Source organism: Rattus rattus, chromosome 5, assembly GCF_011064425.1.
Source record: "Rattus rattus isolate New Zealand chromosome 5, Rrattus_CSIRO_v1, whole genome shotgun sequence".
NCBI lineage: Eukaryota > Metazoa > Chordata > Mammalia > Rodentia > Muridae > Rattus > Rattus rattus.
The window spans coordinates 16,729,895-16,755,662 of NC_046158.1; the positions used below are offsets into that span (position 1 = coordinate 16,729,895).

The 25,768-nt window shown below is 49.3% G+C and overlaps 2 protein-coding genes and 1 non-coding gene across 3 annotated transcripts; 1 reads left to right on the forward strand and 2 right to left on the reverse strand.

The window, feature by feature from the left end:
- Positions 1-4,658: 4,658 nt before the first annotated feature.
- Positions 4,659-4,807, reverse strand: LOC116902629. The gene has a single exon (XR_004388206.1). It is a non-coding gene; the product is annotated as a small nucleolar RNA SNORA79 (small nucleolar RNA).
- An 11,611-nt stretch (positions 4,808-16,418) lies between these two features.
- Positions 16,419-19,764, forward strand: Wdr38 (WD repeat domain 38). Its single transcript, XM_032903235.1, has 9 exons — positions 16,419-16,586; positions 17,247-17,367; positions 18,011-18,127; positions 18,216-18,313; positions 18,533-18,613; positions 18,695-18,826; positions 18,926-19,075; positions 19,337-19,384; positions 19,470-19,764. The coding sequence occupies exons 1-9, from the start codon at positions 16,518-16,520 to the stop codon at positions 19,551-19,553; spliced, it is 900 nt and encodes a 299-aa protein (XP_032759126.1). The 5' UTR covers positions 16,419-16,517; the 3' UTR covers positions 19,554-19,764.
- Rpl35 (ribosomal protein L35) lies at positions 19,757-22,690 on the reverse strand. The gene is made up of 4 exons (XM_032903236.1): positions 22,586-22,690; positions 22,205-22,341; positions 21,672-21,753; positions 19,757-19,944 (listed from the first exon to the last, which is right to left on the reverse strand). Exons 1-4 carry the CDS (start codon positions 22,586-22,588, stop codon positions 19,795-19,797), a joined length of 372 nt encoding a protein of 123 aa, XP_032759127.1. The 5' UTR covers positions 22,589-22,690; the 3' UTR covers positions 19,757-19,794.
- Positions 22,691-25,768: the final 3,078 nt, after the last annotated feature.

Here is a 25,768-nt window from a genome sequence, read left to right on the forward strand (position 1 = left end):
GTTGAAGCATCCTAGGCGGAGCTCGGCGGCTGAGCTCAAGAATAACTTTCGTAAGTGGTTGGGAGGTACCGGGGAGAGTAATTTTATTTTTCTTTTGGTCCTCCCAGATGAGTTAAATATTTTTTAATGATGCCATGACCATCATTTATGAGAGGTTGTGTCATTTTTACCAAAACAAAGCTTTTATATTTTTTAAAAAATGAAGAAAAACAACTTTTTTTTTTTTGGTTCTTTTTTTTTTTCAGAGCTGGGGACCGAACCCAGGGCCTTGCGCTTCCTAGGAAAGCGCTCTACCACTGAGCTAAATCCCCAACCCCAATTTTTTTTTTTTAAACTGTGGGGGCTGGTATAGAATTTGTGGAGTTCTGTGAATTCCTTGTCTGGGGCTTCTCCCATCAGGAGCCCATGTAGAGTCTAGGGTTCCTCTTCGGTTCTCTCCCTTCCTTCCCCACTACTTCCAAGTTTATTGAAAAACCAGAAAGGATGTGCAGGGCTCAGAACTGGAAATCAAGGCAAACGATGAATTGTGTGAGAAAATGGCACAGGTATGCTGTCAGTGCTTTGATAAGACACTGACTTGCACGTATTGCAAATAGGGAGATAATTTTAGCTTACAGGTTACAGTCCTTCTGCACAGCTGAGGCAGGAGTTCAAGGCGGGAACCTTAAGGCAGGAACAAAAGCAGAGAACGCGAAGAAACACCGCTCACTGGCTCAAGGCTTATTCCTCCTGCTTCTTATACCACTCAAGCCCACCTACCAAGGAGGGCTATCACCGGCCGGGGGCGGAGCCTTTCCATATGAACCCCAGACACTCCCACAGGCCAATCTGAGGAATGTAATTCCTCATTTGAGGCTCCCTCTTCCTAGTTTGTATCCCGTTGACAAAGTCCATTCAGCAGGAGGTGTTTATATTTTCTGTTTCTCCCACAGCTGGAATTTGTTTGGGGCAGGGGTTGTTGGGAAATGGTCAAAGGAATGGTGAACAAGACCTTGGGAACCTGTGAGAGAGGCTCCTGGGGAAAAGGCAGAGGGAGAGCCTGTACTGAGGTGCATTTCCTTCCCTGGATTATTATTGGATGTGGCTGGGTGCCTCCTGCAACAAACATTTACATTCAACGTCTAAGACGTGTTCGTTGTTGTTGTTGTTCTTGTTGTTGTTCTTGTTGTTGTTGGACATGGCTGTAGAGCCCAATCTGGTGAAAGGAGGTGCTGAGTGCTGCCCTCGGTGCACCTGAGCCTGGATATGGCCTTCGGCCTTGCTTTCACGCTTTCCCAGATATAATCTCGAGTACGTGCCAGGCGATTGTTTAACTTGCTCTGTCCTGAGAGCCAGGGCTGCTCAGCTAATATTTAGTATGTGCTCACTGGCGTTTATTTGTGGTTTTCTGATCGTGTTTCTTTTTCTGAAATCAAGCAGCCTTCCTTGGATCATCGCGTACCTTGTTACATTTGTGCAAAAACTACTCCTAACAGCGCTTCTTAAATGATTTCACTTCCCTTCTAGCCCACGGCCCACCAGAGCTAGTGGAAAAGCAAGGTCATTAGGATACGGGGGAAGTAGACCCGTTCAGAAATGGTTCTTTGGAGCAAATCCCATCCGCGTTGTCAGAAAATCAGCAGTCAGTTCACAGGTCAGCAGCGGCAGCTCGCTCTACTCGCAAACCCTTCACGGACACACCGGCAGTCCAGCTCCGTAGCGTCGGGATAGCAGCGGTGGTGGCATGACATGGCAGGAGCAGCCAGGCCTCAGCCGCTCCAGTCAGCAGGAGGGATTAGGACCAGCAGGGATGGCAGGAGAAGCTGTGCCGTTCTCAACAAAGTATTTACCAAGAAGCATCGCAAAGCCACCTTCACAAGCAAGCCCCTGTCGCTGACTGTTGAATCCTATTCATACTCTCTCCGAGCATCACGTGGCCGCCACAGGACTCGCCTCTCCACCTGTTTTTGCCTCAGTCTTGGCAAAACTCGAAATGAGTCTGTATCAGCTGACATCACTCTGCCAATCGGCCTAAGTCCGAGGGAGTGGCAAGAGGCTGACAGCACACCACCAGTTTTTTGGTGTGTTTCTCTGTATGGAGTCCCGGTAAATGGAGCTCAAATATTCAGCGTAAGGCAGACCAATATATATGTGTCGTTAGCGAAGAATCCTTTATCATGAGTCCTTTTATGTGCTTACTTTAGCAGAACATCCTTTTTACCTGTGACCACTTCCAGGAAAACACTCCTTCATATGTTTGCCCCAGCAAAACACCCTCTGACACAACTTTCTAAAGAACCCTTAAGTTTCTACCTCATAAATGTATTCTGAAACTGAAGTAAAGATGTCTACAGCATTAGATAGTAGTCTGCCCCACTCTTTAAGGTCCTCAAATGCAAAATCTTGCAGACAAGATCAACATAGACAGACAAAAGTTGACAGGGTGATTGAATCCCATCCCCCCCCCCGCCCTTTGCCTGCACTTATGTTGTGCATTACATGCATGCAGTACCCAAAGAGGCCAGAAGAGGGCATCTGATCTGATTCCCTGCATATGGCAGTTGTGAGCCGCGATATGGGTGCCGGGAACCGAACCTCAATCGTCTGCAAGAGCAGCCAGTGCTCTTAACCATTGAGTCTCTCCATTCCCAATCTGATCCTTTTGATAAAGCCTTAGAATGGGTTTTCAAAGCTATGCCCTGGATAATGACGTGTATGGGATGAAGTCGTCATTTTTTCAAATTCATCTATTTTTTTCATCCGCCCACTCACTGCTTGGCCATCTTCTCCACATCAGTACAGCGTGGAGAGCAAAGTAATAGTTCTCATCTGTCACCAGGGAGACAGGCACAGGTAGTCATAACAACCACTTCAAACCATAGGAGGGTCCGGCTGAGTGTGGAGCCGTAGCTGACTGTCATGGAGGGATGGGACGGAGGATTGCCAGGCCAAGATGAAAGGGAAGGGCACTCCTGGAAGAGGAAACAGCCGTGTGGCCAGGACAGTGCATGGATACAGAGAGGTCCAGCACCCGAGGGCTCACACACATTGTCTGGTCTTAATTTTGCAGCAGCACACAGAAATGGGTGAGTATGGAGGGCAGAAAGGGGTGGTTCTGTTTCAGTCCTGAAGGGCACATCCATGGTGTGAGATATCCAGATACAGGGAAGATGTCTGCTCATATTACACAGACCTAGTGTGTGAGGCTGAACCCCTAGGCTTGGCTCCTAGGCCCTGCCACAGTAACACTAGGCTGCCCCATGATACCAGTACAATCTGGGGGAGGCACAACCAAGTGGGTTCAGCCTCCCCATGAGGAAATGAAGGTGGGCCAGGCCAGGGGAGGGAAACTGCCCCTAAAGCATGTCTCCATATCCACAGCTGGCTTGACCCAAAGCGGTAGTTTATTGGAAGGCCATTAGGCTCTTCTTTCATTCTGGATGGTGCTAAGAGTACCCACGATGTAGGGCTCTGTCTTAGTTTCTTTCTCTGTTGCTAAGGAATGTAACTTAAAGGAGAAAGGGTTTATTCAGGCTCCCAGGGTTACATCTATCATGGTGAGGCAGTCAAGGTCCTCACTGATTGAAGTGCTGGTCACATTGTATCCACAATGAACACGAGCTGTGCAACTCCGGCTTACACAGTTCAGTCCAGCATCCTTGCCAGGGAATAGCACCTCCTAGAGTGGGCAGACCTTTCAACCTGAAGGTGATCAAGATGGCATTCTCATCCCCCAGACATGCTCAGAGGCCCATCTCCCAGGAGACTCTAGGATCTGTCAACCTGACAACGTGAATTATGACAGGCACCACCACTGTGAGCGTTGTGTTGGCAGTAAAATCTAGGTCCTTGTCTTGCTAGGTAAGTGCTCTACCAGTGACCTATACCCCCGAGTCCTTATTATATTTTTAAGTCCTTATTTAATTGAAACACAGTCTGTCTCAATATGCAGCCCAAACTGGCCTCAAGTTTGCAATCTCCTACCAAGTTTTCCCAAGTGCTCAGACTAACAATGTCCCTGTTCCCGCCAATTTATAGATGAGAAAAACCGAGGCTCAGAAAGATGAACAAACTTGCCTAGGCTTGCACAGCAAGTTCATCAGACCAGCCCACACCACAGGGCTTTCAACCATTCTGAAGGTCAGCAGTAGTCCAAGTTTTCTGTCTTTGTCTCATAATTTACACAAAACAAGATCTCATTCTGTTACTCAGTAGCCCAGGTTTATATGGAACTCACCATGTAGCTCAGGATGGCCTGACCTCTAATACAGGACAATCCTCCTGCCTCAGCTTCTGGATGGTGAGGTTATAAATGTGAACCACCATGCCCAGTCTCATCCCAAGTTTTCTTTCATGGCCAGGTTTGGGGATGCACATTTTACAGTAACGGAAGCTTGCAGAAAGCATGGCTGTCACATGAAAGTCATTTCTGAATACATGCTTTTACAGTTTGCGATTAGGAAATTCGGGGGCTGGAGACACTGCTCATAGGTTAAGCGTACTCGCTGCCCTTCCAGAGGACTCAGGTTTGATTCCCAGCACCCACCTAGTGGCTGACGAGCCTCTGTAACTTCAGCTCCAAGGGATCCGATGCCCTCTTCTGGCCTCCTTGGGCATTGCAAGCATGGGCCGCAGACATATAGGCAAAACACCCATACATACAAAACTAAATATTTTTTAATTGTTTGACCCTGCAAATTTCAGAGAATACACAGATAATCCCAATATCTTGATATTCTCTGAGTAAAAAAAAAAAAAATCAATTTTAATTTACGATGACCTAAAATCCTAGTGCCATGCCTATAGGCAATAGGAGGAACAGTCATCAAAATAAATATTTTTTTTAAAAAGGGAGAAAATTAGCAGATGGCAAGATGATTCATCCAGAAAAAGACTCCTGCCACCAAGCCTGACAATTGAGTTCCGGCCCTGGAACCCATGCAGCCAGCGCCTGGAATTGCCATCCTGTGAAACCCGCAGGAGAGCTGTGGTTTATATCCATCCATATCCACACACGTGCACATGGAAACGTCGTAACTTCTTAACGGAAGTTTTTGTTGAGCGTAGTGGCCTAAATCTATAATCCCGGCATTTGGGTTCTAAGACAGGAGGATGGCCGCAAGCTTGGGACCAGATGTGAATACATGAGTTCTACAATAGGCTGGGCTTCCAAGTGAGACTGGCTCCAAGGAGAGGGGTGGAGGGGTGGTGTGTGTGTGTGTGTGTGTGTGTGTGTGTGTGTGTGTGTGTGTGTGTGTGTGTGTAAACAGCCTCCTGTTGATGGGAAGTACAAGACCCATCTGCAATAAACACTGGAAACTTGGGAACTGCTGGAGATGGGAAAGCCACTCACTACAAACACTTGATGGCCCCCGATGCCTGCCAATTCGAGGCTTGCTTGGGAGCCCCAAGCCTTGCCCCTCTGGTCCTTGGGGAGCCCTCCACCCACTTAGGGTTCCTAGCCAAAGCCACTTCCGTGGGCTCATTTGCCTGGAAGCTGGCCTACTTCCCAGCTGCGGTTTTTTTTGCCTTGTCATGAAGGAGCCATCCCACAGTCTGAGGAGTGAGCCTGTTTCTTCGCTGTCTCCCCAGGGAAAAAGTGGCCTGAGTTCAAATCCCACCCTACCTCCAAGAAGCCCATCATATCTGAGTGTGTGTTCTGTGGAATCGAACCCTGGGGAGGACTACAGGTTCTACTTTCCAGCTTGGTGGCCCTGAGCACCTCACTGCCCCCTGAGATTTTGTTTTCTCACCTCCCCAGTGAAGATTGAATGGCGCCAATGTCAGAGATGTGTGTGTGTGCGCACGCGCGCGTGTGTGCACACATGCACACTGAATGGTTCAATATACACAAAAGGCTCAGAATAGATTGACATGGATGTGGTGCCCAGTGAACATCCACTGCCTCTATACCTCTGAGCAGCAGTATCTTTCTTTCTGCCTCAATTTTTCCATCTGTAAAATGGGGGTGGTACTGGTCCTGTCTCAGGATGCTGAGAAGCCTGTAAGTGACTTGATACTTGAAAAGAGCCTGGCATGGCTGGATATTTGACAAAGCATTCACAGATATTAGTCAAAAGCCTTCTGGAACCTGAGAAGATGAGCTTCACACAAGCAGCAAAGCCATGCCCTAGGCCAATCTCACCAGGAGACCCATTTCTGCTACAAGGGATGTGGTCGTCACAAGGAGTCCTGCGAGGGGAAGGAGGGTGTTAATAAGGAGACTGGGAACTTGGCAATGGCAGGCAGGTGGCCAATGGTGGGGTGGGGCTGGGTGGGGCCGCTTGGAATCTGAACTAGTGGGTGGAACAGCAGCAGGGTGGCCATGTGGCCTTGAGCTCAGCAAGCCCCTCCCCTCTCAGCCTCAATTCTCACCTTCTCATGGGGCCATGATGTACGGATGACTCCATGAACACACAGCAGGATGGGCTGGTCGGACACCCTGGGAGCCTGGGCAGGTGTGTTTAGACACTGTCCTGCCTGGTTAGAAGGCAGCCCAGACAGGAGTTGGAAGGAACCCCAAACTGGGCCTTTCTGGATGGATACTTTGGTATATACAGCAGCTCAGTGTCCCCAGCAGAATAAAAGGAAACAGGCTCCTTGGCTGAGGGGTGATTATGGTCCTGAATGCCTCTGGGCTGGCAGGTACCCACCACCCTCTGTGCCCTGCTGAGTCCTGCGGAGACTCACGGGCCCTGCCTCCATCCAGCTGGCCTCTGGATATTATAATGCTGCCCCTTAGGCCCTCAACTCAGGCTCTGAGACTTTCCCCAAGACACTGGCTCTCTTTCTAGTGCCAGACTTCAGTCTTCTTCCGCACAGGCCCTGGGGACCTGGCTCAGGACTGACATTGATTTATAGCCTCAACAGTTGACACTTGCTGGATGAAGCTCCAAAATGCACAACTGACTGTGGTGGTGCCCTGTTGGCTTGGGCTCTGCAATCCCTCCTTAGGGCAGCCTTCCTGTGCTTCCCCCAGCACCGCGGCAGATGGTGAGCCTAGCCCCCAACAGCCCCAGCCCAGGGAGGCTTGCTCAGAAAAGAAGCAAGGTTTAGGTGTCTGTAGGCCTGGGCTCTGCCTCTCCTTGTGACCTTGGGCTGCCTTCCCACCTCAGAGGCAGCCTTACCCTGCTTCCTGTGGATCTGGGTTAGAGAAAAAACATGTGTAACAACCCCCTCCTGCAGTGTGCACGTATGTGTTCTGGCATGACTGTGTGAGTGCGGATACCCTATCCCTTTCTGTTCAGTTTTCTGAGGCATCGTTTATGGAGCTCAGACTGCCTTACATTCGGTAGGTGGCTTCGAGGTCCTGACCTCCCTACTTCTGCCTCTTGTCTGTAGTTGTGAGGATGGAATCCGGGATATTGCCACATTCTACTACTGAACCCCACCCTGGCTCCAGCCTCACGAAACTCCTCATACAAGCCAAGACGGCCTCAAACTTCTCTTGACCTTTTTCTTTTCTTTTAGAACTTTTATTTATGTTCTGTATATGAGTACACTGTAGCTGTCTTCAGACACACCAGAAGAGGGCTTTAGTTGCTGGGAATTGAACTCAGGACCTCTGGAAGAACAGTCAGTGCTCTTAACCAATGAGCCATCTCTCCAGCCTACCATTGATTGGTTTTAGTTCTTGGTTTTAAGTGCTGTGCCCATATGTTCCTATTCCTTATTCCATGAAGGTGGGAAGCCAAGAGACCAGGAATTCAGGCAGGATTGGTGCTTTTGTTGAGACAAAATGTCCCTTTGGCTCAGTATTTTGCTCTTAAAGGCCTTCAGCTGCTCTGAAGAGGTCCACACACCCACTCACAGGGAGTAATCTTTACCTCAGATGGAGATGTTGACTTAGGCACACGAAGAGCACCTTAATGGCCAAACTGTATAAGTGTTTGATTGGATAACCAGTCACCACGGCCTGGCCTAGTTGATAGGGAGAGCAGCCAACACAGCCATGGCTTCACACTGATGACCCAGAGGCTTAGAGCAGTGACATTCACAGCATACCTTTAGTCCCACCAGTCAGGAGGGAGAAGCAGGTGGATTTCTACAAATGTGAGGTCACCCTGGCCTACATAGAGAGTTCCAGGACAGCCAGGGCTACACAGTGAGACCCTACCTCAAACAAAGAAACAAAACAAAAAAGGGAGAAAAAGAAAAAAAAAAAAGAAAAAGGACCAAGCACACCAGCGCAGAAATGTACATTTTTGTTGCTGACATCTTGAAAATGTTTTAAGTTACATTTACTAGTCAGGCGTGGTGGTGCACACCTTTAATCCGAACACTCAGGAGGAGACAGAGGCAGGTAGATCTCTGTGACTTTGAGGCCAGCCTGGTCTACATAGTAAGTTCCAAGACAGCCAGGGCTATTGCAGAAGAAACCTTGTTTCAAAAAACCAACTAGGTAGATAATAGTAAGATGATAGATACATAGATAGATAGATAGATAGATAGATAGATAGATAGATAGATGACAGATAGATAGATGATAGATAGATGACAGATAGATAGATGATAGATAGATAGATGACAGATAGATAGATGATAGATAGATAGATAGATAGATAGATAGATAGATGACAGATAGATATAAAAATTAAGTCAAACATCATTAAAATTTGGTCTGAGTGGCCATGGTAGAACATGGGAAGCTGAGGCAGGAGGATCAATTTTTCAAGGCAAATCTTGTCAATTGAGTTTGAGTTCATCCTGCACTATGTAAGAACCTGTCTGAAAAAGTAAGAACAACTAAACTAACTAAAAAGTGCCCCTCTGATGGGTTGTGCCCCTGCCCATGAATGTCCACCGATGCCTGTCCCTCACTCATCAAAGACCTGAACCAGGCAGTGGTCGTTCTTGGTGTTGACTGGAGCTCAGTTACCTCAGTGCCTCAGGGCTCCAGCATGTGGGAGAGGCCTTGGCCTGAGAGCAGGGACTGCAGTCCCAGGGCTGCAGCCCACACTGGGAGAGTGGGATGGTAGTCAGACCCCTGAGCATCTCAGATTCCTTGTGGCATCTGTGTCATATTGCTACCCAAACAGGAAAACCATCCTAAAAAGACATGCTAAAAATAATAGATAAATAAATAACACTAAGTTTTCAGGCCACGGAAGTGGCGTCTGGAGAGAGCCAGAGCAGGCAGGGCCCAGTGGTGTGAGCCTGCAGATCCAGCTCTTGGGAGGCTGAGTGGGAGCATCCCAAGTTCAAGCCAAAGTGTGATCTCTGTGCGATTCCAGCTCAGAAACAAAGAAACAGGGCTGGGGATGTGGCTGGCGCCGCTGGGTGCTGGGTAATCGCACAGGAAGCCCCTTGACAGATCCTCAACCACACATAAACGTGTGGGGTGTGCACATTCGTAATCCTGGAACCCGTGAGGCGGTAGAGGGATCCAAAGCTCAAGGTCATTGAGGAGAGTATGGGTTACCACGCTCACCCTGCCCTCCCCCAGTGGAGGAAAAAATAAGTGATAAAGGGAGGGAGGGAGAAAGAGAGAGGACAGTGAGATGAATCTGTGCAACATTACACACACAGAGAGACAACAATAAAGGGAGGGAGGGACAGACAGACAGACTGGCTGACTGACTGACTGTGATGAGATGGATCTGAACCACAGTGGACAGCTCTGAGGTCAAGATGCTGTAGTGGTCCTTCTCTCTTTAAATTGTTTACATTAATTTATTTTAGGTGTATGCCTGCATGCATATACGTGTGCTACAAGGTATTCAGGAGAGGGTTTTAAATCCTCAGGGTCTGGAGTTCTGGATGGTTGTGAACCACCTGTGGGTGCTGGGAATTGAACCCAGGTCCTCTGCAAGAACAAATGCTCTGAACTCTGACCCGTATCTCCTGCTCCCGATCTCTCTTTTACAAGGTCAAGCCCAGCAATCGTAGGACAGTCTTTTGGTTTGATTTTGTTATTGTTTGCTTTTGAGACAAGTCTCACTAGGTCTCCCTGGCTGACCTGGAAACTTACTATGTAGACCACTTACCTCGCTGCCTTTTGAGTGCTGGGATTGAAGGCGTGTGCTGTGTGCTTCCGCGGCAAGACAACTTTCTTTTAAATCCACACATAGGCACCTCTACACCCCCCTCTTTTTTTTTTTTTTTGGATGTTGAGACAGAATTTCTCTTTGTAGCCCAGTCTGGGCTGAACTCAATCCTCTTGTCCTTTTGCTTCAACCTGTTTAGCATGAGGGTCACAGATAAGCACCTTACTATATGCTGGCTCCTTGGCTTTGGAAAAAGAGAGGTATTTTTCCTGGTGTTTTTGGGGCCACTGAATGGGAAAAGGGCCCGCACAAACCCGATGTATTAGAGTTCTGTGCTTCAGTGGGCGGGACTCCCAGCTGTGGCCCGTCTGTTGCCACACTCAGCAGGAGTTGATGAAACGGTGGAACCGGTCAGACAGGTGAAGGACAGAGGTAAGGGGTCAGATTTGAATGCAGCTGTGAAGAGCAGGTGGAGGCCAACCCAAGCCCAAGTTTCCCCTTGGGCCCTTCAAGGTGCACCTGCCCCATCCAAGCTGCCACATGACTTAGGCTAGACCAATCACAACCTCTCCAAAGAAGCTGCGGACCCTCACTCCCAGATGTGTATCTCTGCTTCCTGCCTTTCTCATCTGATATCCAGCAGCTTGGCTCTCTTCAAAGCTCAGCTCGCTGCACTCAGAGAGCCTTGGTTAAGCTGCGTGCACCCCCATCTCTTATCGGGGACTGTGACCCTTTCCCACCTCACCCACTGGTCCAAGCTCCCACTGGCATAAGGGACTGAGTAACACTGGACCCACCAGGGATGGGTCCACAGAGCTGTCTTCTAGACCGTCACTTCCCGATAGGATTTATTTATATATTTCAGGCTTTTGCAGCTGCTATACATCAGAAAATGAAGGCTTTGTAAGACAGAGTGGGACTCCTACAATGCTTCCAAGGCCAGCAGGCTGGAAGGGAGCCAAGTGAACGACATTTAGGCAGCATAATACAAAGTCTAAAGTGAGTCTGAAGACTCTTTATGCAAGTAGCAGATGGGGAGGGAGCCCTGGCTGAACAGGTGCCTCATGGGAAAGTGCACATTGCATTTTCAAGAGAATAACGCTGCTGTCACCTCAACTGATTCTAGCATGAAGGCTACATTACTAGAGATGGAAGTTTCTGGAAAACTAGGAGGGCCTTTGAATGCAGGGACTGTCAATCAACACTGCACCCTACACATCCAGAGGGGCAATGACAGATTAGTGCATTTCACCATGCTGGGAAACCACACAGCATCTGCAGGCATTCACTGTAGTGCCTGGAGGGACCAAGATTCCTATATGCAAGTGACTGTGGGGGAGGGGAGAAGAGACGAAGCCACCCTGAATGTACAGTACTAGAGAAAGAAATCCTCTGAGGCACATGCTTGACTCAAGGGCTGATGGTCGGACAGAACATGGAGACATGAGACATTAACACGGGAAGGGAGCCCTTGACCTTGGAGTCTAGGGGAAGCCTCTTGTCAGTTGAGAGTTAAAGGGAGGTGGGTAGGAGAGAGGGGAAATGGGTCAGCCATTAGGAGTGCTTTTGGCTCTCAGAGAGGACCAAACTTCAGTTCCAAGCACCTGCATTTGGCAGCCCCACGATCACCTGTAACTCCAGCTCCAGGAAATTCAAGTTCTTTTCTGGCCTCCAAGAGCACCCACCAAACACATGAGCACACACCCATGTGTCCATACCTTCCTACACACATGTGCACAGACCATCCATCCACACACACACACACACACACACACACACACACACACACACACACACACACACTTTAAAACAAAATTAGATCTTAAAGAATTCTAACACAATTAACATTTTGACTAGGCAGGCAGAGATCTGAGACAGAGGCAAGAGGATTGCTACAAACTGGAGGCCAGTCTGGGCTATGTAACAAGCCCCCGACTCAAGAGAAGGGAATGTGAAGGCTACCTACATAGAGACAATACTCCTTTATCTAGAGATGTTGCAAGTAAAATGCTAAGGCAGGCAGAAGCCATGTTGACGGCCTAAGCATATGTCGCCTTGCCCATTTTCAGATGCATACATGCAGTTTTCTAGGCCTCTCATAAGAATGCGGACCCATCCTGGTACTCTTCACCCACAGGCCTCTTCTTGTGTCTCCAACTCCTGCGTAGGATTTCAAATACAAGGACTAGGGAGCAGCTCAGAGAGTTGGGCCTGACTCCTCAGGAGTGAGGGAGACGCTGATGCCCACTGGCGTCACTGAGAGCCCCTAGACTTGCCCTGGCCCTGGCTCTTCCAGAGGCAAGCCCTCACTCTGGCTCTGGGCTTTCCTGCTGACTTGCTCATTGGAAAGTGACCACAAGTTCCTGGGCCTAAAGACTGGAGGCTTCTCTTTTGCAGAGGAGAGTGACATGTCTTTACCTTCTAGGACATGGAACATGCTTGTGTGGTGAGTTGCAGGGCAGGGGACACAGAGAGACTTAAGAAAAACCACAGCACTGACTGAAAGAAAGACGTGGAGGGACACACTTTTGAGAAGATAAGTGGTATGAAATGCCTCTCATGACCTTCCTAGGAGTTGCTAGGGGTGATAGACATGGGGAAGGCACTCTGGACCCCAGGAACAGCCAGGCATAGAATGTTTCAGAAACAGGGTTTTGGATCCGAGTCCTACAGATACTTGGGCAGGGCCTGAGTTATCCCCATTACTATGATCTCATCGGAGTCCCCAGAGACTACACCTGACCAAATCCAGGGCCTGCTTACCTTATAGGGGTCACAAAACCCCTGGCTGCCAGGCCCCTCTATACATCACTAGTGACCCCAGATGTGTGCTCAGTAGGAAGGGCAATTTGGAAATCTATGTCTAGAAGTGGGTTTCCCTAAAGTTTCTAAGCAGTTCTGCACATTAGTCACCAACTCTAAGAGGTAGCATGCCACTGCGTCCTAGCAGACAAGCCAGAGAGAATTTTGGTTTCTTAAAACCCAGTTATAGGGGTTGGGATTTAGCTCAGTGGTAGAGCGCTTGCCTAGGAAGCACAAGGCCCTGGGTTGGGTCCCCAACTCCAAAAAAAAAAAAAAAAAAAAAAAAAAAAACAAAACCCAGTTATATTATGCGAACGTTTTTGTTTTAATTCCAGGGGTGGGATAAGAGGCTGCTTCACAGCAGGTGATTATGATTTGCCTAGTAGGGGCGTGGTTTTTGTCAGCTGTAGATAGTTTCATTCTGGGGACTCTGGAGAGGGTAGAAATGGGAGAGCCGTGAGAGGACCTGTCGAAGTTGCTGCTGTCCCTGCTGCTTGCTGGTTCCTTCTGTTTCGGCTTGTCAAGTGGTTGTGACCATGGAGACAAGAAGAAGTTTGAGATATCCTGACGATGAAGATTGGGCCAACCCCAAGGTCCCCAATCCCCCTAATCCTTAGGAAGTAGTTTAAAGAGGTCTTTGCTTCCTTTCCCCTCTAACCTTCTATCTCTCCTACCTAGTGTTCTGGGGTTAGAAGAGATTAGTGTGGAATAAAGATGGGAAGGGTGGTAGATATTAAGAACTCAATAAAATGGCTAAAAGTAATATGTCAACAGCAAACCTCAGAGGACTTACTTTACATATGAAGGGACCAAGGCACAGCGTCCTGGGCACCTTGTCCATCACTGCTCTAACAGCATGGGGGTAGGGAAAGGGGAGGCTAATGCCCCAGGAGGTGGGACTTGTGCTGCACGGGACCTGGGTAAGTCGGTAGGGTGCTGTGTTGGCTATTTTACACCAACTTGACTTGATTCAGTCAGAGCTATCTGAAAGGAGGAACCTCCCTGGAGGAAATGCCCCCCATAAGATCTGGCTGTATGCAAGCCTGAAGGGTATTCTCACAATTGGTGATTGACACAGGAGGGCCCAGTAGAGAACCAGCCTGCCCCTACCTTAGGCTAAAAAGCTGTTTTACTGACTGGAGAGATGGGTCAGCGCTTAAGAGCACTGACTGCTTTTCCACAGGTCCTGAGTTCAAATCACACAACCATATGGTGGCTCACAGCCATCTGTAATGAGATCTGGTGCCCTCTTCTGGTGGGTCTGAAGACAGCTACAGTGTACTTATATATAATAAATAAATCTTAAAAAAACCTGTCTTACAGTAAAGACAAACTAGGTTCATTTCTGCTTATGATTAAATCTATTTCTCAAGGATTGGGCTATGTCACACCTGTAACCTTAACTACAAATGTTCTGTACTGCCTGCTCCAGGAGTGGCAATCGTATTTATTTATTTATTTATTTATTTATTTATTTATTTATTTATTTATTTAATTTTTTGATTCTTTTTTTCGGAGCTGGGGACCGAACCCAGGGCCTTGCGCTTCCTAGGCAAGCGCTCTACCACTGAGCTAAATCCCCAACCCCGTATTTATTTTTAAAAGTTGTTTATAACCATCTTGCAACCCTACCTTTGTTTCAAAGGTTATGACTACCTCGTTATGAGTACCTGTTAGGTCTATCTTCTTATGTCCACCTTGAGACCATGTCTTTGTTCCAGGAGGTCACTGGGACTAACTTGTTATATTTATAGTCTACTCCTGTAACCCCCATCCCCTTTGCCTGCCAAATCCCCCACTTGGAAAGCCTCTACCCTGAGCTATAGAAGCCTCGACTTCCTCACATCTAATGTTGACTTCTCCACCCTTGCCTTGGGGGGAGGCAGCTGTGTTCATGAATTAAAAAAAAAAAAAAAGGGGGGGGTTGTGGATTTAGCTCAGTGGTAGAGCGCTTGCCTAGCAAGGGCAAGGCCCTGGGTTCAGTCCCCAGCTCGAAAAAAAAAAAAAAAAAAAAAAGCTTGCTTTAATAATTACTTGCTTTAATTAATTTGACCATGATGATTTGGGTCGGTGGTCTTTCCTTCCATCTTTGGGATTAACACCAGCCCACTGTGGATTGCGCCATCCTTAGGCAAGGTAGCTCTGGGTTCTATAAAGCAGCAGACTTAGAAAACCATGACGAGCAAGTTAGTCAGCAGCACTCCTTCATGGCCTCTACATTAGTTTCTTCCTTCAGGTTCCTGTCCTGTTTTGAGTTCCTTTCCTGACTTCAATGATGGGACTACTATGTGGAAGAATAAGCCAAATAAACCCTTTGCTCCCCACTTTGCTTTCGGTCACGGTAATACTAAGCCTAAGTAGGGTAGGTAGGGGTGCTGTAGAGAAGCTATAGACACAGTCCAGTGAATGTGCCCATGATACAAAGGCGCAGTCAGGCGGCTAGGGAACGTGTGGGCATGGGCGTTGATGTGTGAGTAGAGAAGAAAGGCGGGTGGGGTGGGTAGGGAATTCTGAGGGCTGTGTCTGAGAGTCATGACTTTGGGGGCGGCGACTTTCTGATCTCAGCACAAACAGGTCTTCAAGGAGCCAACTCAGTGATTTGGACCCTCTGGGAGTGTGGATGAGGGTGGCCCAGCTCAAAGCTGCCACTGTCGCCTCCATACACGTCTCTCTGTCTAGGACTAAAATAGAGCCGGAATAGAATGATCCCGTGAGAAGATTCTGGCAAAGGACTATGGGAAAAGGGGCATGAGTCACGCTGGGAATCCTTGAATTTGACACTCCCAAAGTTCTGCTGCCCTACCCAACACCATTGGGCCTCCCACATCTGTCCGTGCCCACTTTGGTCTGGTTGGGAAGCTGGCAGGCTTGGTTCTGGTCTCAGCTCTGTTCTGTCATGGAGGAAATAAGTCACTTGCCCATGCCTCATCCCCCTGGGAGCCTGTTTCTCAGAGGTATCAGAAATAAGAGACCTCAGACATCTGCTGTGAGGGCTCTGGTAATTAATGAGCTAAGGGACCAAACCCAGGATCAGCACTACAATCCGCCTCTGTATTTCTCTAGAACTCAGTTTCCTCACCTGTAAAGGTCTGTTTGTAGGTTTCGGGTCAAGAAATCCATGTATGATCCTGAGAGCCCCTGGGATCTCCCTCCCGCACCTTCAATCTCAGCTGGCACAGTAAAGAACATTAGCCAAGACCTTTTTTAAAGCCCTGTACTAGGCACACTCTGCCTCCTGCTCCTTGCACCCTGGAGGTAAAGGCGGATGCCAGCCACTCCTCGCCAGAAGCCTGGCTCCTCGTGGGTACTATCATGCGCTAGGCTCTTGCTTGTTTGATTTAACTACGGATTGTGCGGCGGTAAATAGGATCCTGTCCTGAGAGAGGAAGGAATCCGTGGGGGCGATGCAGTTGTAGTCTCAGTTCGCGGAGCCGGCGCGCCCTCTAGAGGCCATTCTGCTTAGAGTCTTGCTCGACGGCCAGAGGGGCTCCCGATCTGGCCAGCCGGGCGATTCCAAAGTTGGTGTCTTCTGCCACTTTCTGTAACCTAAAAGCGCTGGCCTCACTACAGCCTTCCATAGAGGCAGCTCAGAGACCTTCCCCACTGCGGCTGCGCCGCCCCGCCCCATTGCCATGGAGACTGCTTGTACACAGTTTCCCTTCCCCTTCTACCCTGTTCTGAACCGAGGCCCCTCCAACGGGACTGGTGCCCGCTTAGGAGGGAGCCCTCCCGGTTTTGGAGCGGACTCCCATGAACATCAGAGCTCCAAAAAAATTGGCCGTGGGCAGAGTGAAGTTCTATGGTCAACACCACGGGGAGGTGAGGCCTCAGGGCTCTACGCAGGCTTAGTGGGGTCAGGTCCCAACTCAAGACTAGACCCTAGGTTTGTTTGTTTTTCTTTATGAGACAGGGTTTCACTACGTGGCTTGCCTTGAACAGAGATCCATCTGCCTTTGCCTCCCGAGTGCTGGGATTCAAGTGTGCGCACCAGGTCTTTCCCCACGCCCGGTGCTTTTTTAAAGATGGTGGTAGCACACGCCTTTAATCCCAGCACCCGGGAAGCAGAGGCAGAAGGATCTCTGCGCTCAAGACTAGCCAGGTCTAGAGCGAGTTCTAGGACAGCTACACAGGGGAATGTAGCTGTTTGGCCAGGTACTCTTCGTGTAAACAAGATTTCAAGCTCATACAGGTTTGCTGTCTTTTGAGGTAGCATTAGGCTGACCTCAGACTTCACGCAATCGTCCTGCCTCTGCCTCCCCTGATGCTGGGATCAAAAATGTGCATCATGATTTCTTCTACCTTGGACTCAAGGCTTAGGGTTGACTTTGAACTTGTCAATTTTTGTCCTAGAACTTGCTTTTGCATGGACCTGGAGTTAATGGACCCACCTGGGGCTCCTGGGCAGATTAGGGATGGTTAGAGCTGAAGGGACAAATAACTTCTGACAGGCACAGGACCACTTTTGCCCTGTACTTTCAGGTCAACTGCTCTGCCTTCTCCCCTGATGGCCGGAACCTGATCACAGCCTCAGATGATGGTTGTGTATATGTATGGGGGACGAAGAGTGGGCGACTGCTGTGGAGACTGGCAGGCCACAAAGGTGGGGCTCAGGCACCTTATTGGAGAGAGCCAAGGCTCTGTGCTGACATTCTGAGCCTACCTTAGTGACACAGGACTTTGGGGGAAGAGGGTTGGAGCAAGTTCAGCAGAGGCACCTGGGTAGGGTGATACTAAACCTAATACTCAGGGGGTCAGTCCTGAGAGACTCAAATCTTATTTCTTAAACTCTAGACATGCAGTCCAATAGCACAAAAACTCATAGAGAATCCTCCTCTTCCAGCGGAACTACTCATGATACCACCCCGCACACCCCCCAGTGGAGTAAATGTTTGCTAGGCTTATTCCAGTTAGCCTCACGTCTTCAAAGTCACCTGTGGCGCTGCACATGTGAAGTGCTTTTGGTTTTAGTACCTCAACCATTTATCACAGGACTTCAGCAAGTGAGGTGCCTGACTTGTTAAGACATATGAAGCAGTGAGCACACCTAAGACAGGCCAGAGCCCAAGAGCCTACTGGGGCAGTGGGAGTACGGTGCTGGGAGGAGAGATTTGGGTTTGATGATGGCCAAGATGGGCAAACTGAGATCCAGCTGATCCCAGCTCAGGCCAGGCCCCATGGTTGGAACTACAGATGACAAGTCTGGACTTGGAAGGGGGAACAACCCCATGTGTTCTCTGCCTCAGGCCCAGTGAAGTCTTGCCGTTTCTCTCCTGATGGCCGCCTCGTTGCCAGCTCCTCCTGTGACCACACCATCCGCCTGTGGGATGTGGCAAAAGCCAAATGCCTGCATGTGCTGAAAGGTGAGGATTCATTTTGGCCAGGAGCCACACTGGCTCCTTTGTGGACTTTGTCCCATCCGCTTTCCCACTTTTGGGCTGCTGTCTGTAGGTCACCAGAGGAGTGTGGAAACTGTCAGCTTCAGCCCTGACTCAAAGCAGCTGGCATCAGGTGGCTGGGACAAAAGGGTGATTCTCTGGGAAGTGCAGGTATGACGGGGCCTAGATCAGAGGGGACCAAATGCACCCTTTGCTCTTAGTGGTTCCCTACTCTCCACACCATCAGGTACCTAAAAATTGCTAGGCCTTGGGTCCCAGCTGGCATTGTCCTTCCTCCTGCTGTTGCATAGCCTGGGAAGCCTCAGACCCATAGTCTAGTTAGGGAGCACCCAGGCCCCTCCACCTCTGCAGCTCAGACTCTCTCTACAGTCCGGCCGCAATGTGCGCTTCTTGCCTGGGCATTGTGATTCCATCCAGAGCAGTGACTTCTCTCCAACCTCGGACTCTCTGGTGAGCTTTGCCCCTTCACACACGCCCTGCGTCAGTGACCATCTGAGTGGTAAGGGCTGTTTCATACATTACTGTCCACAGGCCACTGGCTCCTGGGACTCGACTGTGCACATCTGGGACTTGCGGGCATCAAGCCCAGTTGTCTCCTTCCGTAATTTGGAGGGCCACACTGGCAACATCAGCTGTTTGAAGTACTCAGCATCTGGCCTCTTGGTGAGCTAGACTAACTGGGGCTCCAGGGCAGTCCCTATTTGCCTCAAAGGGTACAGGCCTCTGGGGTGGGGGTCACTGAGCTCAGGGATGTTTGTTTAGGCATCTGGCTCCTGGGACAAGACCGTCCGCATCTGGAAGCCCACAACCAACAACCTGCTTCTGCAGCTCAGGGGCCACGCCACCTGGGTCAATAGCCTAGCCTTCTCTCCCGATGAGCTAACGCTGGCCAGTGCTGGTTACTCTCGTATGGTAAGCAACCCCTTCAGAAAAACCTCAGCCTCACCTTGTCAGAGGTTTCAGCCATACTAGAAATGTCTATGCATAACAAAGGCAAAGACAAGATCCAGATACTGACCTCTAGTGACCTAAAGGCCAGCAGCACAAAGGACCAGGCGGCCCCACAGCTGTGGCACCAACACTGCAGAACTGTGAACTCTTCACCTTGTCTGCAGACATACTTGGGCCTTGGGGGACTGATACCTCAACTCTATTGCCTGTTTTTACTTCCAGGTCAAAGTCTGGGACTGCCTCACAGGGAAATGCCTTGAGACCCTAAAGGTAAGGCACCAGGGTCAACACCAAGACCCTTGCAGAGTGACCGGTAGGATTCACTAACCTGACTCTGACACTGTGTTACTGACAGGGCATGCTGGATGTGGCCCATGCCTGCATTTTCACTCCAAATGGCAAACTCTTAGTGTCAGGGATTGCTGATGCGACAAGATGACAAGTCTGCTGAAAGTCAAGAACTTCATCCATGTAACTTACCCAGAGGCCTAAGGTAACTAAGCCACCAGATCTCCAAGGCAGGGAGTACCCTAGCCTACCCCGTGAGGTGGTTGTCACCTGCTGTAGGCAAGCGATCACCTACCTAGCTCCTAACCTCACCCCCTGGACCCTGGGCGGCCAGTGTCAAACAGGAAGCGGAGAGCTCGTCAGTCGTGCACTTTATTGTCACTGTCGCCGTCTCAGGCCTTGACTGCGTACTTGCGCAGTGGGTATAGCCGCTCCTTCCGCTGCTGCTTCTTGGTCTTCAGCTTCTCTTCATGCTTGGTGAGCCGGCGGCGCATGGCTCTCGTCTTCTTGGGTCGCAGGTCCAGGGGCTTGTACTTCTTTCCCTGGGACAGAAATGACAGGGTGAGCCTGAGCACTGGGGGCTCCTGGGAAGATGTGGAAGCAGGTGAGCACACAGGACACAGAGTTGGACTTCTCTGAGAAATGGCAGGGCACTGAGACAGCTGGGGGCGGTCAGTAAAGTACCAGAGGGTGGCAGGCCTAAAATTTGCACACCAAGCCCCCCAATTTCAAGACTACAAGGGCCAAGAGGGGGCTAGGCTTCAGTTTCCTATGCATCACCTAGTGACTAAGTGGAAAGTCACAGCACAATGGAAAGGGCACTCCACACACACAGGCTCTGTGCAGCTACTGCCTGGCTGACCCACCAGGCATGGCTCACCAGTGCTCTAGCGAACACCGACCACAGAAGGCTTGGTCAAAGTCACCCTGAGCTGCTAAGGGAGCTCTCACTTTCCTCTATCTCCTAGCCCTTCCCGGGTGTTCTAAGCAAGACAGTCCCTTAGTTCCCTCAGGGACCAGGTCCCGTGGGTCAGATCCTTACATGAGAAGGAGAAGCAGCCCTACCAAGAATTTCAAGAGGCAGCAGCCTCCAAAACAAGCTCAGCGGCCTGCTGAAAATGTGTAACTGGGCTGAAAGCTCTACAGGATAAGGTGAGGAGCCACACCAGGCAGGCTTTCAGCCATGTCAACTTCACTTATCCACTTAGAGCTCTCTCCACAGAGCAGCCAAACACACCTATCTCCTGTTCATTCTCCAACAGTGTGAACACATGGCAAAGATCATGTCTAAGTGTCCACACAGCACGATGCCTTTAATTCCAGCAGCTAGAGAGGCAGGCAGAGGGGCCTCTGTGAGTTCTAGATTACCTGGTGTAAAGCAAGCAAAAACCCAGAGCCCACCCTGGTTCTTTGTGGACTGGAGGTAGTTCAGTGCAGGTTTACACACTGATGTCTCCGGACAGACACACAGACACACTGCTGAAAAGCCACGTGTGTCAGCATTAGCAATGAAGCACAAAAAAGTTCAAGTAAGTTCCACTGCTCAGGGGTGAGGTAAGTCCCCACACATCAGTACCGAGTGATAGGTATCTTGGCCCTAGCATCTCAGAAATTAAGAAACTGTACTTCAGACGTGTCTAATCCAAAATGTCCCTCCTGGGCAGTTGAGTCACACCACAGACACTGACAACTTTCTGACGTGCCAAAACCCAACATTAGGTAAAATTTGCAGAGATGTAATTCAAGACACCACCAGATGGCTTCAACGAAGTGGGATTATCTTAAAATGACATGCCCCCCACCCCAATCCTTCTGGAGACTAGCTAGCTACAGCAGTCGATTCCTAGTAAAAGCACGTTAATCTGAAAGCACTAACAGTTATGACAAACATCTTGCAACTACCCAGCAATACTCTTAATGTCCTCACGATATGGTTCTGAAGAGAAACTTTTGGGGGGGGTCCCGGTCTACCAACTGTAGGTGTCCATGGGTAACCCAACCTCCAAGTCTCGGAACAGAAGGTGCTTGGCTGTGAGACGGACATACTGAGATAGGGAGACACACTAAACAGCTAGCTTTACCTCAGGCTACGGTTCCAGTTTCATCTTAGAGCAGAGCAATCCAACGGGACAACTACCACACAGCTGAGCCCAAAGCTAGCGCCCAGTCCACCCTCCCTTCTGACCCTCTGATACCAAGAATCCATGTCAGTCCGGAAAGCTGGTAACTGTGCAAACTCAGCCAGAGGGCCCAGTCTCCCAGTGCTCACCTTGTAGAATTTCCTGAGGTTTTCCTTTTGAGTCTGATTAATGACAGTGAGGACACGGGCGATGGATTTGCGTACGACTCGTCTATAAAAATAAACGACAGTGAAGATCAGGCAGGCACGTACAACTCAAGTCCCTCATATCACCCAGGAGGTAAAAACCCCAGAGGTAAGGACAGAGGTTTGTCAAGAGGTACACGTGGGGACTTAACGCAGATTTGGCAACGAGGAAAGACCTTTACACTCAGGCCAAAAACTGAGGCCATGCCTTCAAGTGTTAAGTAATTGGAGGTTCAGGCCGACAACAGTTGATTTTGGTCATGGTGATGACAGAACACATGGTCTCAGCACATATTTTGTCTCTTGCAAGCCTCCCCGGTCCAGTCTCACTACAACCCATGTGAGGGGGCACCACCATGGCCTTTTCAGGAAGGCCCTACTCTCTCACCCCAGTTCTTCGCCAAGGACAATTGGGGGGAAAAGACGCAGGCACTAAGGCAGGGAAAGCCCCAGCGAGGGCCTCAAGGACCACTTACATCTTGGAGAGCTTGGACGCGGCGCCGCCTGTCACTTTGGCCACGCGAAGCTGGGACAGTTCCACCTTCAGATCATCCAGTTGTTTCAACAGCTCCTCCTTCTTCTTGCCGCGCAGGTCCCGAGCCTTAATCTTGGCCTGCATGAGAAGCGTCTCTGTGGGTCACTGAGCGGGAGCTCTCGCTTCCTTCGCGGCCGACCAAGGAGGGACCGTGGCCGCGGCGCAAGCAAGGGTAGGCGGTCAGAGCCGGCCCGAACCAGGCACAATCATACAGATTCGCAGGCCTTGCGGCTCCCTGAGTCCCCCACGCCCGCCCCGCACCCCGTGCCGCTGTCCCCACGTGTTCCCGGCGCCCGATGGCACCCGATTCCCTTGGCCTCACCATTGCTGCGCTGTTCGCGGATGAGGCTGCCCGGTTCGAGAGAAAGAGGAAGGGGCGGGGCCGACTTCCGCCACTATAGCCTGGTGGTGCGGAGCTCAGCCAATAGCGTTGCGGCGTGGGAGGCCCTTTCTGCCCGTGCGCAGTCGCGTCGGTGGTGCCCTCCGCTTCCGGGGAATTCTGCCGTACTGAGGTTGGCTGGTCTCTAAGCAACGCAGCTGGGGAAACTGAGTCTCCGGATGAGCAGCTCCTGGCTGGCTGAAGATAGCGCCGTGAAGGCTGCAGTTCTTCCGTTAACTTGCATTTTCGGGAAGCCTGAAGTTCCCTGGTCTGTGCGGGTCTGAGCTAGCCGCGGGTCGTGTCAGGGAGCGGAGGGCTTGAGATGTGAGTTTGAGACAGGGTCTCACCTTAAATCCCTTCCTAATGCTTAAAGTACAGGCGTTTACCACAATGCCCCGTGCGAGTGCGAGAGAGCGAGCCAGCTAGCATGTTTGGAAGTTAGAAAACAACCTGTGGGAGTTTGTTTTCTTCCACCGTTCGGCGCTCGAATGCAGATGGTCAGGTTCTACGGAACCATTTCGCTATCTTTTTTTTTTTTTTTTTTTCAGAGCTGGGGACCGAACCCAGGGCTTTTTTTTTTTTTTTTTTTTTTTTTTTTTTTAAGTACAAGGCCTCTATATATACCCTGGGCTTGTTTCGTACCCAAGTTTGGCATCGAAAGTGCGACACCACCTGGTAAGGGTCACAATAGAGTCAAACTCCAGCAAAAACTGATGGAGACGTAGTACAAATCTCATCCCCAGATTTTTTGGAATTTCCGATTATTGCTTTAGGTCTGGGCATGGAATCAGTCTTGTGACTCCAGCGCCCAGGCAGTGGAAAAGGAGGATCCGGAGTTCAGGCCTCCTTCATACCCTGATTGTATGAAGGATTCCAAGACGTGCTGAGTTTGGTTCCGTGGTAGTGTTTGCCTGGCTTGCACAAAGCTGTGTCCAGTCCCCGGCAGCTGTTATATGAGTAAATAAAAACTCCGAAACAAAATCAGAGCCTTGTTTTATTGCTAGTACTAGTACTAGTACTAGACTCTTGGCAAGGCCCTTCGCGTCTCGGTTAAGTGTATTTTTTTGAGGGTTAGGGGAACTAAACAAAACTTTCGAAGCTCCCAGCTAAGACCTGGGTAAAGATCGAGGAAAGTATCAGTTGGTATTAACATGTTTAAAGAACACATAGCCCTTTACCCACAGTCCCAGACAGACCACCAGCATGTAGATCAGAGCAAAGCAGACCAGATGTTAGGTTTCAGTAATAAATGACCAAACTGACCAATCAGAGCCCCTTTCTTTGCCAAGCTCTTGCAGCTGCCCTTTTCCCATCAGTTTCTCAGCTGTTGTTCAAGACATGATGCTGATAGCAGACCAGGGACTCAGGATACTGTAATGAACATTTTTTAGTCACCTCCCACCCCAAGAGTAGCAGCCTAACCTTGTATCCTAAGTGCTCTTACGTACCAAACTGAGTTAAGCCATGTGTTTGTGTGCCTGTTTCCAGAGCCAGTCTTGAAGGTCTCTGAGGGTTTGATGCTCTTTAGGCCCAGGATGTGGGTACTGGTTGGATAGAATGAATTAATAAGCCTTTTGTAAGTGGGATAAGAGGAAATGAGCAGAGTGTGGATTAGTTTTATCCTTTTTTTTTTTTTTCGGGGCTGGGGACTGAACCCAGGGCCTTGCACTTGCTAGGCAAGCGCTCTACCACTGAGCTAAATCCCCAACCCTGTGGATTAGTTTTAAATGGAAGTCTAAAGATACAACTTACCAGATGATCAGGATTCTACTAGAGTTATGATTATACATTTTTCTGGAAATTTTTTGTGGTGCTAGGATTAAACCCAGGATTCACAATGTATTTTTAATTCCCAGTGTATTGGGGTTACATCCTCATATTTGAAAACAAAAACTTATAGGTAATTTATTTTTACATGGCACATGCAGTGCCAACAGACGTGACTGGATCTCCCTGGAGGTGGAGCTGCTATGTGGATGCTGGGAACTGGGAACTGAACCTAGGTCTTCTCTAGGAGTAGCAAGTTTTTTTTTTTTAATTTTGAGACAGTTTCACTGTGTAGCCTTGGCTGATCTGGAACTTATGTAGACCAAACTATCTAGAACTCACAAGAACCTCTTGCCATTGCTTCCTAAGTGCTGGGATAAGAGGCATGTGCCACATTACTGGCTGTGTGCAGCAGGAGCTCTCCAGCCTGGGATTTGTTGAGGCAAGGACTCACTAAATGCACATAGATGGTTGATCCTCTTGGCTTAATCCGGAGAATCAGTATTACAGGAGTGTACCACCACACCAAACTTCATATCATGATTTAAAATCCTATCTGCCAGCCACTGGTAGTGCATGCCTTTAATCCCAGCACTTGGGAGGCAGAGGTAGGTGGATCTTCAGAGTTTGAGGTCAGTCTGGTCTACAGAGCAAGGTCCAAGACAGCCAGGGCAAAACAGAGAAACCCTGTCTCAAACAAAACAAAAATCCTTTTTGCCTGATGAACATCCATGAACACAAGCTAGAACATTATTTCATTCATTAGTTTATTTGAGGCTATTTACCTGTCAAACCAGTATTTCTGGTATTAAGTTCCTTCTGACCAAGATGTTCTAAGGGAGGGACTGGAGTGATGGCTTGGCAGTTAAGAGCACTTACTGCTTTTACAGAGGACCTGGCGTTCCATTCCCAATAACCATAAGACATGGTGGCTAGTAACCATCTGTGTAATCCCAGTTCCAAAAGGATCCCACGTCCTTTCCTGGCCTCCAGCAGGCAATACCCAGGTGGTGCTCAGAAATACTTGAAGACAAAATATTTAAGAAAAATAATAAAAAAGTTGTTCTGGGGATATGAATTCCTGCTATCTTCTGATTAGCTTGCGTCCCTATTACTTCTTAGGTATGAGGCAGGACTACATCCAGGATCTGAGTCTTTATTCAGCGTGTACTTGCCCCCATGGGAGCTTGCCTTTAGCATCCCAAGGTTAGGGTGCATCAGCCTGGCAGTTTTTGATTTGAAGTTAAAGGAGAACTATGTAAAGCAAAACCATGTTTCACCTGATTTTTGTTCGCGTTCTATTAGGTGAAAATATAATAGCTTTCGTATAATTACAAAAAAAGGATTCATTTTAGCCTA

Excerpts from the sequence above, each read along its gene's own strand:
- Wdr38 (XM_032903235.1), top strand. The coding sequence starts at position 16,518 with ATGAACATCAGAGCTCCAAAAAAATTGGCCGTGGGCAGAGTGAAGTTC. Across the intron at positions 18,614-18,694 it reads CTCCAACCTCGGACTCTCTG|GCCACTGGCTCCTGGGACTC; the intron begins GTGAGCTTTGCC and ends TACTGTCCACAG. Across the intron at positions 18,827-18,925 it reads ACTCAGCATCTGGCCTCTTG|GCATCTGGCTCCTGGGACAA; the intron begins GTGAGCTAGACT and ends ATGTTTGTTTAG.
- Rpl35 (XM_032903236.1), bottom strand. Across the intron at positions 21,754-22,204 it reads GCGTCCAAGCTCTCCAAGAT|ACGAGTCGTACGCAAATCCA; the intron begins GTAAGTGGTCCT and ends TTATTTTTATAG. Across the intron at positions 19,945-21,671 it reads ACCTCAGGAAATTCTACAAG|GGAAAGAAGTACAAGCCCCT; the intron begins GTGAGCACTGGG and ends TTTCTGTCCCAG.